Source organism: Myotis daubentonii, chromosome 2, assembly GCF_963259705.1.
Source record: "Myotis daubentonii chromosome 2, mMyoDau2.1, whole genome shotgun sequence".
Lineage (NCBI taxonomy): Eukaryota > Metazoa > Chordata > Mammalia > Chiroptera > Vespertilionidae > Myotis > Myotis daubentonii.
In genome coordinates, this window is record NC_081841.1 from 132,882,925 (window position 1) to 132,898,210 (window position 15,286).

At 40.0% G+C, this 15,286-nt stretch overlaps 1 protein-coding gene across 3 annotated transcripts in view; it reads right to left on the minus strand.

The window, feature by feature from the left end:
• Positions 1-15,286, minus strand: part of FNDC3A (fibronectin type III domain containing 3A) — a 220,369-nt gene that overhangs the window by 151,707 nt on the left and 53,376 nt on the right. For all 3 annotated transcript variants that reach the window (XM_059684646.1, XM_059684645.1, XM_059684644.1), the window contains exon 3: positions 1,105-1,180. In XM_059684646.1, the coding sequence (XP_059540629.1) occupies positions 1,105-1,180 (76 nt within the window). The remainder of the gene's footprint in view (positions 1-1,104; positions 1,181-15,286) is intronic.

Sequence of the window (15,286 nt, forward strand, 5' to 3'; positions counted from 1 at the left end):
CCATGGACCTGACACCCACAAAGCAACACCCAGCTTCCCCCAAGTGGGACACAGGCCCTGCCACCACCCCGGAGCAATAGCCCATCAAATCGCAGCCGACGCTGCTGGGACCCCATGGCGCAAAATGTGGCTCACATTCCAGCCCAGCCCTGCAATGGTTGCTGTGGGTGCCAGGTAATGACATCATGTAGCAACGCCCAGCTTCCTCTCCCTAGCGACAACTAGCCTCCTTGCAATTTCTTCAGCCTAGGAACACAACTTGCTTTATAGCCAGGTGCAAACATTTCACACTTTAAACAAATGTCTGTGAAGTGTTTTCCCATGCCCATCTCATTTGATCCTCACAGAAGTCCTGGAGTAGGAAGATAGGAGACTCGGTGGAATCCTATTTTCTTTTAATTAGCTGGAAAAAGGAGATTTAGAAAGCATAGAAACTTGACCCGACTGAAAAGAAGTAAGAAATGGTGGACCTTGAAAATGACTTCAGGTTTTCTCACTGCGCAGAATATAGTCAAACACTGCTGCAGTTAAATATTTTACCCTTTGTTCTCTCTGTGTGATCTATAATAATGATCTGCTTCGTGTTGATATTTATTGCTGTGTTGCTGACAATTACCTGAAACAGAATTTGGGGTGCTTCACTGGGCTGGAAAAGTTTAGTTACATCAAAAAGCAGGTCTAATTAAGCAAGTTTATTCTATATCTATAAAAGGCTAAGTTGACTCGCACATGCGTGATACATATAAAGCTCTCGCTGGGGCCAATCACATGCATGTTTCAATCTGTCATTGTTGACTGTGAATTTGGTTGACACTTCTATTATAGAGAAATGGCAAACAACGATATTAAAATATTTCTTCTAATTAATTTCCTTTCAATGTGCATGAATTCGTGCACAAGGCTTCTAGTAATATTATAGTAAGACTAATTAAGAAACCAGGGCAAAGAGACTAATTAGGATGCTGCAGTTGTTAAGCTGCAAGATACTCAGAGTTTGACTTGGTGTAGTGATAGTGAGAAAGAAAGGAAGTGATCACCAGCATATATATTTTTATGTATTATAAATTTTTCTCGTTTCAAACAATAATAAATTACCATTCTTACCTGTAATGCACTGAAACTGTCCATCTTCTCTTCTTATTGTAAATGCTTCTCCTGGGTTAACTTGTACCAGAATAACCTTAAAAAGAGGGGAAGAAGTGTTAATCAAAACAACAGTAGAGCAAATTAGTATATCAAGAGCTAGTAAGAGAGTAGATATGAGCTATTTTATCCTATGAAATGGGAAAGGAAAATGGGGATTACACATTTTACACATTAGTTAAAAAAGTATTATTTCACTTTTCTAGAGGTTAGACTTAAGTCAAAAATAAGGGAATAAGAAAAAGTTAGTGGCAAACTTTTACTGGAAAGTTAATAAACGTCACTATGAAACATGCAAACCACAGAGTATTTGGATCATTTACATTTAGTTCATCTGCTGCTAAGCACTGCGTTCATTAAAACATAAAATACAGCTTTGTAAGTAGAGCATATTTGAATCAATATGACTTTTAAAATTATATTTAAGAATCCCACCACTTTAAGTAGTTTTCTTGTAATTTTATAGATAATACAGGCAGTCCTCGGGTTACGTCAGACTCAACATACATCATTTCGTGGTTACGTCACCATCTCCAATTTATTTATTAAAAAAAAAGTTCCGTCATTTCGACATATGTATATATGTGCTTTATGTTTTTTATTATTTACTTACCACAAGTAAAGGTCAGGAATTGCTGTCTTTCTTTTAAATTTTTTTACTGTTACATGACTGCTGTGTATGTGCTCCATGTGTGACGCAGGTGCTTATGTAGGTGGGTTCTGACTTATAGTGAAAATCGAACTGTAGGAATGGATCTCCGACGTAACCCAAGGACCTACTGTACTCACCAATTTTATGGCATTTGAAAAACAGAAAACTGGAAAAAAATCTGAGGTCCATCTATCCTAAGATTGTTAACATTCTGATAAATTTCTTAGTCTTGTTCTCTACACATAGCTTAAATTTTTTCCTTAAACATAAATATATGATCTCCTGTTATGTATTCAAATATTATAAAAAGATTTTTCCATGTTATTATTCACAGTGTTTCATCAAATGACTATACCATAAACTATTCTACCATTCTCTTAATGTAAGAAAATTAGGTCGTTTTAGTTTGCTGTTATTATAAACAATGCAGAAGTGAACATTTTGGTATGTACTTTTCCTCTCTATATAATTAATATTGCTCCCTTTTGATATATTCCTAATTCTTGTGTCTATTGTTAAACTGCTTTTAACAAAGGTTTTACTAATTCATATTCTCCCTCCATAGTCTTTGGGAACAGCCTTTTACCACATTTTCCATAAACCTGGAAATTATAGTTTTAAAATCTTTGCCACCTTGCTAGATGAAAACAGTATATTACTATCTTTTAAATTTGTACTCAATTTTTAATGAGGTTAAATGCTATCTTTTATTTTTGTTACTAGCTCTTTTATAAACTGGCTGTTTATGTTATCTTTTGGGGTCTTAAGTATTCCTAGTGATTTGTATTCTTTGCATATTAATAATAGCAATAAGCCCTGGCAGGTGTGGCTCAGTTGAGCATCACCCCATGTACAGAGAGAGGTTGCCAGCTCGATTCTTGGTGAGGACTCATGCCTGAGTTTTGGGCTCAATTCCTAGTAAGGGGCATGCAGGAGGCAGCTGACTGATGTTTCTCTCTCATGGATGTTTCTCTCTTTCTTCCCCCCATCCCTCAACACAATAAAAATATATTTAAAAAATGATATTGTACTATATTATACTGCAATTATATTCCTATTTCCTTTTCTTCTTAATTTTTAGCACAGTTGATTATTTTCTTATAGCCAATGTTATCTATTTTTGTCTTTGTGACCATCTTCTACTGCTTCTAAATTTAACTTATGGCTGGTTATCAAGCTCTTGAAATGCGGCTAGTCTCTATTTAGATATGCTGTAAGTGTAAAACACATATTGGATTTCAAAGGCATTACAAAAAACATCCAACAATGTAAATACCTTGTTAATAGTTTTTATATTGATTACATGTTGAAATAATATTCTGGGCATACTGAGTTAAGTAAACCACAGCTAATTTCTTATGTTTTTACTTTTTTAATGTGGCTAATTTTTAAAGGTAGGCACAAGTCTGTTATAAAGGGTCTTGTGAGTCATTTTAAGGGCAATGAAGAGTGTTATTTATGCAGGTAGTGCTATGGAGAATCACTCTGGCTGCATGGTAGCAATCAGGTATGTATAGGAAGACCTGTCAGGAGGCTATAGCAGTTATTTAAGTGGGTTTCTTTTAATGGATTAACTTATTTATATTTTTAAAATGTGTTTTATTAACTTTTAGAGAGAGAGGGAGGGGGAGAGAGACAGAAACATTGATGAGAAAGAAACATTGATAGGCTGCCTCCTCACACGCCCCCACTGGGGACTGAGCCGAAATCTGCATGTACCTAGACCAGGAATCAAACCTGTGACCTCTTGGCATATGGGACGGCATTCAACCAACTGAGTCACATGGGCCAGGCTTAATGCATTAACTCTTATTTACAACTAGAGGCCCAATGCATGAAAATTCGTGCAAGAGTAGGCCTTCCTTCCCCCGCCTGCCGGCAACGGCTTTCCTCCAGCACCTGGGACCCAGGCTTCCCTCCTCTGGCTGCCAGCAGGCAACCAGGACCCAGGCTTTCCTCCCTCTGGCTGGCCACAGGCAACCAGGACCCTGGCTTCCCTCCCTCTGGCTGGCCATAGGCAACTGGGACCCGGGCTTCCCTACCTCTAGCCAGCCGCAGGCACCCGGGACCAAGGGTGGCTTCACCCGGGCCCCGGCTTTGTCAGGAAGGACATCAGGAATGACGTCCAGTCTATCTGATCTAATTAGCATATTACCCTTTTGTTAGTATAGATTTTTATTATTTTCTTTCATTTTCCTTAAACTTATCATGATGTTTTTCTAACTTTCTCATTTGAATACCTATTTCATTATTTTTTTAGTAGTATATGCACTTTAAGACTCTAAATTTTATTGAACTCAGTTTTAACCACATAGAATATTTTCACTAGTATTTTTTATAATTTTTCTGTTATTTTGTTCTTAATTTCCTGTGATCCAAGAATTGTTTTAAAGAAAACAAAATTTGTAAAATGGGCTAGAGGATTTTCAGTTTGCTTTTATTTCTAATACATTTTTGTCAATCCCAACAAATCCTGTTTTTTTTTGTTTTGTTTTGTTTTGGTTTTTTAAAATATATTTTATTGATTTTTTACAGAGAGGAAGGGAGAGAGATAGAGAGTTAGAAACTTCGTTGGGAGAGAAACATCAATCAGCCGCCTCCTGCACATCTCCCACCGGGGATGTGCCCACAACCCAGGTACATGCCCTCGACCGGAATCGAACCTGGGACCCCTCAGTCCGCAGGCCGACGCTCTATCCACTGAGCCAAACCGGTTTCGGCAAATCCTGCTTTTTTAAAAGTATTTTTAACCCATTCTGTCTTTTTCACTCTTTTTCTAATTAGTGTTGGAATTTGGTAGAGGTGGTGAATTATTGAAGGATGTTACCCGAAGCTAGCATTGAGTTAAAACAGGAGAGTTCTTAACGTGGGGCCATAGATAATTATTCACAGGCTTTATGAACTACCCAGAATTGTATACGAAACTTTCTGTAGATATTACCATTTTCTAGAAAAGGGTTCACTGTTTTCTTTAGATTTCACTAAATTCTTAATGGTGTTCAAGACCTAAAGTAGTCCTTACTGTGTCACACAATTCTGTTTGCTTTATATACATGTTATTTCTTTAAAATCATGATCATCTCACAGTCCTGGTACTGAGAAGTTCTATAAAACACTAGTTGCTTCTTTAATGAATTCATTCACTACAAGGTTGACAAAAATAAATAAAACTAAGAAAACCAAACATGACATATACATAAATAATATATCCTGCTATTAAATAAAAAGGAGAAACAGGCCTCTTTTCAATTATATGATCCAGAAAACAGTAAGCAATAAAATTAATTTATCTGACAATCATATTAAACACCCATTGTTTGGCGCCTACTTTTATACTAGAGGCCTGGTGCACAAATATTTGTGCGGGGGGGTGGGGGGGGAGAAGTCCCTCAGCCTAGCCTGTGCCCTCTCGCAGTCTGGGACCCCTCAGGGAATGTCCACCTGCTGGCTTAGGCCTGCTCCCTTGGGGATTGGGCCTAAGCTGGCAGTCAGAAATCCCTTTGGCAGCCTGGGAGCCCTCGGGGGATGTCCACATGCCAGCGGGGAGCAGGCCTAAGCTGCAGTCGGACATCCTTAGCGCTGTTGAGGAGGCGGGAGAGGCTATTGCCACCAGTGCTGTACTGGCAGCCGTCAGCCTGGCTTGTGGCTGAGCAAAGCTCCCCCTGTGGGAGCGCAATGACCACCAGGGGGAAGCTCCTGCATTGAGCATCTGCCCCCTGGTGGTAAGTGTGTGTCATAGTGACCAGTCATTCCCAGTCGTTCTGCTGTTAGGGTCAATTTGCATAATACCCTTTTATTATATAGGACAGAGGCCTGGTGCACGGGTGGGGGCCAGCTGGTTTGCCTTGAAGGGTGTTCTGGATTAGGGTGGGGGTCCCACTGGAGTGCCTGGCAAGCCTGGGGGAGGAGCTGAGGGCCGTTTTCAGATTGGCCACACCCCTTGAAGGAGGGGGGTCCTGCCGGGGTGCCTGGCCAGCCTGGGTGAGGGACTGATGGCTGTTTGCAGGCTGGCCACAGCGCCTTCAGGGTGGAGGTCCCCGCTGGGGTGCCTGGCCAGCCTAGGTGAGGGGCTGATGGCTGTTTGCAGGCTGGCCAAGCCCCACAGCGGGGACCCTCACCCCATGAAGGTGTGGCCAGCCTGGGTGAGGGGCTGATGGCTGTTTGCAGGCTGGCCACAGCCCCCAGCCACCCAAGCTCCCAGTGGAGGCTGGCTGGAAGCAGGTATCTGGGATTTATTTATCTTCTATAATTGAAACTTTGTTGCCTTGAGCGGAGCCAGCCAGGGCAAGCGGGAAGCTTGGCTTCCTCCATCGCTGGGGCAACCAAGCCTCCTGCTTGCTCTAGCTCTGTGGCTTCCAGCCGCCATCTTGGTTGTGATAATTTGCATATAGTCGCTCTGACTGGCTGGTAGGCGTGGCTTATGGGTGTGGCTTGTGAGTGTAACAGAGGTATGGTCAATTTGCATGTTTCTCTTTTATTAGATAAGATGTACTGTAGGTACCAAGAAAAAAAAATAAATCACAGTCTAAGGCCTCAAAAGTTCACATTCTAGTGAGGGAGACAGACAGGTACTCAACTGTACAGTGTCATAGTGGTATAATAGGGATATAAACAATGTCCTATAGGTTCTTCTCATCCCAGATAATCAGAAAAATAATCCTGGAGAAGAAGATAACTACATAATGTTCAGAAGGACAACCAGAAGTTAGCAAGCTAAAAATGAGAAGACAACATTTCAAGGAGAGAATGACATAGCATATATCAAGTCAAGAGGGGGAAAGAGATCATGGACAATTTGAAAATGGGGGAGAAGTGTGGTATACCTAAAGTTTAAACCAGTTTGAGAAATGCAATGGAAAGGTAATATTGGGATAATAAGCAGGGTTTAAATCATGAAAATCTTTAAATATCAAGCTAAGGAGTTATATCTTCAGGCAAGGCTATTAAACAGGGAAGGGTTATATTCAAATTTCACCTTTTCCCAACTTCTTATTTTGAACTATTTGATATTACAGAAAAACTTCAAGATTAGTTCAATGAACATCCATATACTCTTCATCTAGATTCACCAATTGTTAGCATGTTACACATTTACTCACTCTCACAATGGAGTATCTGGCTGATATTATGTTTGATCACTTGGTTTAGGCGGCATCTGTCAGATGTCTTTATTATAAGGTACAATTTTCCTTTGAAAGCAATAAACAATCAATATGGTGATACTTTGAGGTTCTGTGAATATCCTATTTTCCAACAGTCTTTCACCCAATGGTTTCAGCAATTATTACTAAATCATTACTGTGGTAAGTGTAAAAAGGGGATTTAAAAAACTCCCACCATTCTTTCTACATTTACCAGTTAGCATTCTTTTATTAAATAGAGCTTTCTTTTCAGTATTCTTCCCCTTATCGCACACCCCATATTTAAATGTTTCTTAGTATGAGTATGGCCTCATGGATTCTTTTTTTAAAAAAAAAAATCAATGTTATAATCCATTCCTGTCATTATTAACATTATTTTTTGGTAAGGTGAGATGAGATTGACATAACATAAAATTAATTTTAAACTAGCATTAAAGTATTTAATTCCATGGCATTTAGTATGTTCAAAATGTTGTCAAATGACTACCAATATCTACTTCCAAAACATTTTACCACTTCAAAAAAAAGCATATACCCATTAAAAGATCACTCTTTTTCCCTCTCCAGAATGCTAGTAACCATCAAAATTTGCTTCTATCTCCATAAATTTACCCACTTTGGATAAATATAATCATACAACATGTGATCTTTTGTGACTGCTTTCTTTAACTTAGCCTGTGTTTGTAGTTCATCCAGTTGTAGCATGTATCAGTACTTATTCCTTTTTATGGCCGAATAACACTCCATTGCATGGATATAGCAGAATTTGTGTATCCATTCAAACACTGATACACAATTTTGACCTTTTGGCTAATGAGGATAGTGCTGCCAACAACATTCATATTTCAGTGCTTTGCGGTATATATCTATGCTCTGACTTGCTGGGTGATATGCTAATTCTATGTATAACTTTTGAGGGATCACCAAACTTTCCCACTGCGGTTGCATTATTTTACATGCCCAGCAAAAATATACAGGGGTTCCCATCTCTCTACATTCTTGCCAAGGCTTGTATTTTTATTATAGCCATCCTTTGGACATAAAAATGATACCTCATTATGGTTGATTTGCATTTCCCTAATGATTAATGATGTTGAGCATCTTGTTATGTGTTTATTGATAATTTGTTGAGCATCTTGCCATGTACTAGTTGGCTATTTGTATATCTTCTTTGGAGAAATGTGTACGCAGGTCATTCATCCAATACTGTTGTGTTTTTTTCTTGTCTTCCTGTTGAGTAATAAAAGTTCTTTATCTATTGTGGATACTAAATTTTTATCAGATATAGGATTTGCAAATATTTACTCCCATTGTGTAGGCTATCTACTCATTTACCTCATAAAATTCTTTGATGTACGAAAATTCTTAACTTTAATGCAGTCCAATTTATCGACTTTTGTTATTGCACTTTTGTGTTTGTACTTTCGGTGTCATACCTAAGACTCTATTGCCAAATCCAACGCCATGAAGACTTATTCTGGTTTTATAGTTTTAGCTTTCATATCTAGGCTGTTGAACTACTTCAGTTAATTTTTGTATATGGTTTGAGGTACAAGTGTAATTTTTCTTTTTTTGCATGTGGATATTCAGTCATCCAGCACCATTTGTAGAAGAAACTATTCTTTTCCCATTGAACAGTCTTGGCACCTTCGTCAAAAACAAATTAGCCATAGATGTATGAGTTTGTTTCTGAAGCCTCAAGTCTATCCCATTGGTCTACATATCTATTCTTATGCCAGAGTCATAGTGTTTTGACTACTGTAGATTTCAGTAAATTTAAAATTGAGAAGTATTAGTCCTCCTACTCTGTTGCTCTTTTTCAAAACTGTGTTGGCTATTTAGGACCCCTTGTAATTCCATGTGAATTTAAGGATCAGCTTTTTCATTTCTTAAAAAAAAAAATAAAAAATGCTATTGAAATTTTGTTAAGGATTAAACTGAATATGAGCATTCCTTTGGGCAGTGGTACATCTTAAAAATATTAAGTTTTTGAGACCATGGACACATAATGTGTTTACACATTTAGTTAAGTCCTCTTTTATTTCCTTCAACATGCTTCATTAGTTTTCTATGTACAAGTCTTTCACCAACTTGGGCAAATTTATTTCTGTGTGCTTTATCCTTTTGGAAGCTTTAGTAAATAAAAGTTTTCTTAATTTCCTTATTTCCTTTTCATATTCTTCATTGCTGATATATAAAACAGCTGAATTTTTGTGTTGATCATACACCCTACAACTTTGCTGAATACATTTATTAGCTCTAGTCAATTTAAAATAATTTATTTTTCAATTACAGTTGACATACAATATTAGTTTCAGGTGTACAACCCAGTAATTACACATTATGTAACTTAGTAAGTGATCATCCCAATAAATCTCATATCCGACACAGCGATTACAGTATAATTGACTACATTCCCTATGCTGTACTTTACATCCCTGTGACTAGTCTGTAACTACCAAATTGTACTTTAAAATTTTTTTTATTTAGTTTCTTTAAAGAGACTTGAAATTTGTAGGAGAGTGAAATGGTTAGGGTTAGATATAGGGTTAGTGTTAGGAGTTAGGGTTAGGGATAGGATTAGGATTAGGGTTAGGGGTTAGGGTTAGGAGGTGGGGTTAGTGTTAGGGACTAGGGCAGGGGTGGGCAACCTTTTTGTGAGTGCGTGCCAAAACCAGCAAAATCTCTGACTCAAAATTCTTCTGCGTGCCAACCCTAATTTTTTGAGAACATGTTACGCCTACTTGACATCTCTTAAGGTGTACGTATGTGAAGAACCTTGAAGAAATAATAAAATTCGTTCGAGCGACAAAAACACAGTATATGATGAATGTAAAAAATACGTTTATTTTTTAATGTATACATGTACACTGATAGACAGAAAACTTTATGACTCCGTTTGATATTATCAGTGGGAGTTTTGCTGCTGCATCACTGATGACAGAGATTTTACATCAGGTTTATATTTTCGTGACCTTCAGAGATATGCATGCACTACTACTTACATCCATCAGGCTACTCCTATTACGAGACTTAACAAAATTCATCACTGAAAACAAAGATTCACAAGCGTATGTGGATGAAACCAAAACACTGGTAGGATCTAGGAAGGCAGGGAGAGTTAAGGCAGAGGCATAGAAATTGCTCTTCCCCTCTCTCGTCAATCCATGTGTATGGTCTTTAAGATAACTTGTTATGTAAAATTATTATTTTTTTTTCAAAATATATTTTATTGATTTTTTACAGAGAGGAAGGGAGAGGGATAGAGAGTCAGAAACATCGATGAGAGAGAAACATCGATCAGCTGCCTCCTGCACACTCCCTACTGGGTATGTGCCCGCAACGAAGGTACATGCCCTTGACCGGAATCGAACCTGAGACCCTTGAGTCCGCAGGCTGACGCTCTATCCACTGAGCCAAACCGGTTAGGGCTAAAATTATTTATTTATCTAAGATGCACCTACACTGAATTTATCTGAAAAATAAAAAAGTTGATACAGTGGGGTCTTGACTTACGAGTTTAATTCGTTCCGTGACGGAGCACGTAACTCAAATTACTTGTATGTCAAATCATAAAGTGAACGAGTGAGACACGTGATGCTGGGCTGATGTTGTGGCATTCACTGTGACGTTCGCTGCGCCAACTAGCGGTGGGGTATCTGAAGCTGGCTCATAACCCGAATTTTAGCTCGCAACTCAAAGCAAAAAATCAGCCGAGAGACGGCTCATATCTCGAAAAACTCATTAGTCGGGACACTCGTAATTCAAGGCCCCACTGTATTCTGTATTCATGGACTGGAAGAATTAATATTATTAAAATGTCCATACTACCTGAAAGCCATTTACAGATTCAATACAATCCTTATTGAGATTCCAATAGCATTTTTTACAGAAGTAGAAAAATAATCCTAAAATTTATATGGACTTACAAGACCCTAAATAGCCAAAGCAATTCTGAGGAAGAAGAACAAAGTAGGAAGCATCACACTTCCTGATTTCAAGCTATCTTATAAAGCTACTAGGGGCCTGGTGCACAAAGATTCATGCACGGGGGTGGGAGGGTGGGGGGGGGAGGAGTCCCTCAGCCTGACCTGCACCCTCTCCAATCTAGGAGCCCTCAGGGGAGCCCTCTCCAATCCGGGAATTTCTGTCTTTCTTTGCAATCCTATGAGCGAATTGTCTGAGACCCCCAACCCAGTTTGGTTTGTTGCTTACAGAATAATAGAGGCATTTTTTTTTCTTTGCTTCATTGGTGGAGATTTCCTGGAAGTTTTAGGATATCTTCACTTTAATTTTTCCTAGACACTCTGATTTTACTTATGTCTCTCACCTTTGCTTTCCCTCTATCCCCCACCGCAACAGTAACTTGCTCCAGGCTCACTTTGCTCAAGTGTCTAGGAGATCCGTCCACCACCAGAACTATGATTCCCAGCATTCCTGGTGCTCCCCGCGCTCTGGGCTTCTGTTTCCAGTCCTGGGGCTGCCATCAGAACTACTATTCCCAGAATTTCTGGTGCTCCCTGCTCTGGGAGCGACCAAGGGAGCCATGGCCCCCCAAACCTCCAGCTACCCTGCTCTGTTCTCTGCCCGGTGACTGAGGGAGCCATGTCCCCCCAAGCTGCCGGCTCTCCTGCTTCTGCTCTCCACCCAGCGCCTGTGTATGCAAATTAACCCGCCATCTTTGTCAGGTTAATTTGCATATTCCCTCCTGATTGGCTGGTGAACGTAGCAAAGGGATGGTCAATTTATACGTTTCTCTTTTTTTATATAGGAGGATAGTCATCAAAACTGGTACTGGCATAAACATAGAGAAATAGAGCAATGGAACAGAATCAAGAGCACAGAAATACACCCATGGATATATGCCCGACTAATATTTGACAAGTAAGCCAAGAACACTCAATTCAGAAAAGAGAGGCTTTTCAATATGAGGTACTAGGAAATTGGATATTCACATGTATAAGAATGAAACTATCTTATACCACTCACAAGAATTAAGTCAAATTGTATTAAAGACTTAAACATAACACCTAAAACCATAAAACTCCTAAGAATACATAGAAAAAAAGTTCCTTGAGACATGTATGCTAGCAATGATTTTTTGGATATCAGACCTAAAACACAAACAAAATGAAACTGAACAAGTGGGACTATTTCAAACTGAAAAGCTTTTGCACAGTAAAGGAAATGGCTCACAAAATAAGTAGACAATCTGTAGAATGGGAAAAAGTATTTGCAAATCATGTTTGAAAAGGGTTCATATTCAAAATATATAAAGAACTCCTACAACTCAACAGCAAAAGAACTTAAAAGGCAATTTAAAATTGGGCAAAGGAACGGATTAGTCATTTTTCCAAAGAAGATATACAACTGGCCAACAGATAAACGCTGTTGCTTAATATCACTAATCATTAGAGAAATGAAAATGAAAACCACAACGAGGTATCAGCTCATACCTGGTAGTATTGATATCATTAAAGAGATACTAGGATATATACAGAAGTCTCTCGAATAATTGTTGAGAATGTGAAGAATAGGGGAACTCTTTTGCACAGCTGGTGGTAATGTAAATTGATATAGCTATCATGGAAAATAGTATGTCGGTTCCTAAGAAATTTAAAATTAGAATTATTGTGTGAACTTCTGGGTTAGCATTTCCACTTCTGGGTATAGACCTGAACAAACAAAATGAAAACACTATGTCAAAGAGATAGCTGCACCCCCATGTTCACTGCATCATTATTTACACAATAGCAAAAACATGGAGACAACTTAAGTGTCCATCATAGATGAATGGGTAAAGAAGTTGTGATATATGTATCTCCAGTGGAATATCATGCAGACATAAAAAGAAGAAAATCCTGCCATTTGTAACATGGATGGACCTTGAGGGTACTATGCTAGGTAAGGTAAGTTAGAAAGACAAATACCGTAAGGTCTCATTTATATGTAAAATTTAAAAAAACTCATAGAAAAAAGATCAGATTTGTGTGTGGTACCAGAGGTGGAGGTGGGTGCAATTAGAATGGCCCCCTTATAAATTAAGTACTTTGGTGTAATGTACAACATAATTATTATAGTTGACACTGCTGTATGGTATATTTGAATGTTGCTTAAGAAGATAGGATCCAAGATAGTGGGGTAGGTGGAAATTACACTCAACTCCTCCCAGGACCACATCAAAATTACAACTAAATTATAGAACAATGAATCTGGATAACCATTTGACTAGCTGAACATGTCTTATAACTAAGGATATATACAGAAATCTTTCGAATTCTGGTAGAAGAGGTGGAGACATGAAAAGGGCTGGCCTTGCATCCATTTCAGAGGTTGACACTTTGGAAGGATATCTCAGTTGCAGACATCCTCCCTGAGGAGCAAGGGGTCTAAACCCCATGCCAGGTTCCTCATCTCAGAGCATCAGTGATGAGAAGAAGAGCCCACATAACATCTGGCTGTGAAAATCAGCAGGGATTCTATCCACCTGGGTGATACAGTAGTCTGCTAGACTCCCTGAGTTCCTGTCCTTCTAAGCTGATGGGTGAGGGATCTGCTGGTGGCAGCCAGTCTGAGCCCACATTGCAATCTTTCTTGAAAAACTCTTGGGGTATTCCAGGCAAGCTCAGAGGCTGCCAAAGACACACAGGGACAGACCAAGTTGTGTGACTTTAGGGTGAGGGCTGCTTACCCAGCATGCTCAACCAGCACCACTGTTCCTGTGTTGGGACACCACCGCCGTGGCATTAGCCTAGGGAACTAAATTAACCCTATCCTGCAGACTCCATGAGGGCTCCACCCTGCCAAGCTAGCAAGGAGCTGTGGGATTTTCTGGAGGCAGCCAGCCTGGGCTCATATTGCAGTCTTCCTTTAAAAAAATCTCTTGCAGAGTCTTGCCAGTGTGGGCTCGGTTGGAGAGTCATCCCACATACCAAGAGGTTGCAGGTTTGATCCCCTGTTGGGGCACATACGGAAGGAAACCAATCAATATTCTCTCACTCTTGTGTGTGTGTCTCTGTCTCTGTCTCTGTCTCTGTCTCTGTCTCTGTCTCTCTCTCTCTCTCTCATCAATAAGCGTATCCTAAGGTGAGTATTAAAAACAAACAAACATGCTTGAGGAATTCCAGGCAATCTCAGGGGATGCCAGGACACACAGGAAGAGACTGAGTTGTGTGGCTTTAGGATGAGGGCTATTTTTTCACCATGCACCTAACAGGTGTCAACCAATTCTGTGTTGTCCGCTCCACTCTGCATTAGCTTGGGGAGCTGCACTAGCACCACTCTGCCGACTTCCTGAGGCCCCATACTGCCAAACTCAGAAATGGCTGTGGGATGTGATAGTGGTAGCCAGCTTGGGCCCATGTTGCTGTTTTTCTTAAAAAAACTCTCAAATTCTAAGCAAGTTCAGGGAGAGGCTGAGTTGTGCAGCTTTAGGAAGAGGAACTTCTTTCCTCCTGCCCAACAAGCATCACTATTACTGTACAGAGCTCTTCCTCCACATGACCAAATCTTAATCTGTTTTAGCCTGATGAACTCTAATGGCTCCACCCTGATGACTCCCTGAGACCCTATGTCATTGCAAAACTTTGCAGGTCCCAGGTGGGTGGCGGTTGTCCTTGAAATACACTGAGACTTTTGCTGAGTGGCCTCAGACCCAACACTGGAACTGAGTTTTAATCTATATTAACTTGGTGAACACAAATGGCCCCTAACCGGTGACTCACTAAAACCTGCCTCATACAACTTGTGTAAAGCTTGAGGCTCTTTTGGTGCCCGAGCATGATGAGCAACTAGCAGGTGAAGGCAGAACTCCAGGTTCCTTGAGCCTTTTTCTGACCTGCCCAAGGACAGGTACTGGTGCAGCCAGCTTTGATATATAGCTTGGCCCCACCCATAAGCAACCAGGCTCAGTAGAGGTAGTTACCAACTGCGGATCCTTTTGTAGCTCCAAACATGTAGCCTAGTGCTGATCACAAGCAGTGTCTGACATTGACCTACAAGAAAGTCCTTCCCAAGAGGCGACAGAACCAACACACCTGGTTGCTGGCTCCAGTCCACATCAGAAAACAACCAGATTAGCTCTATTAGTGGCATACCCAAAGGGAGATCTCGGCAGGCACCAGACCCTGCTGGGCTGAATTCCACTTAGATAGCTCATCTGCCCCCGCCCCCCCCCCCCCAACACACACACAGCAACTCAAATACTGTGGTCTGGGTCAGTCCTCACAGTCAGCCAGATTGAGGGTCAACTCCACACACAGACGGGCCAATAGCAATCAAGACTCAACAAGAATAGAAGGGCTCATATAAACCACAAAAGGGATATTCCTGAAGTATCTAGCTCAAGTGA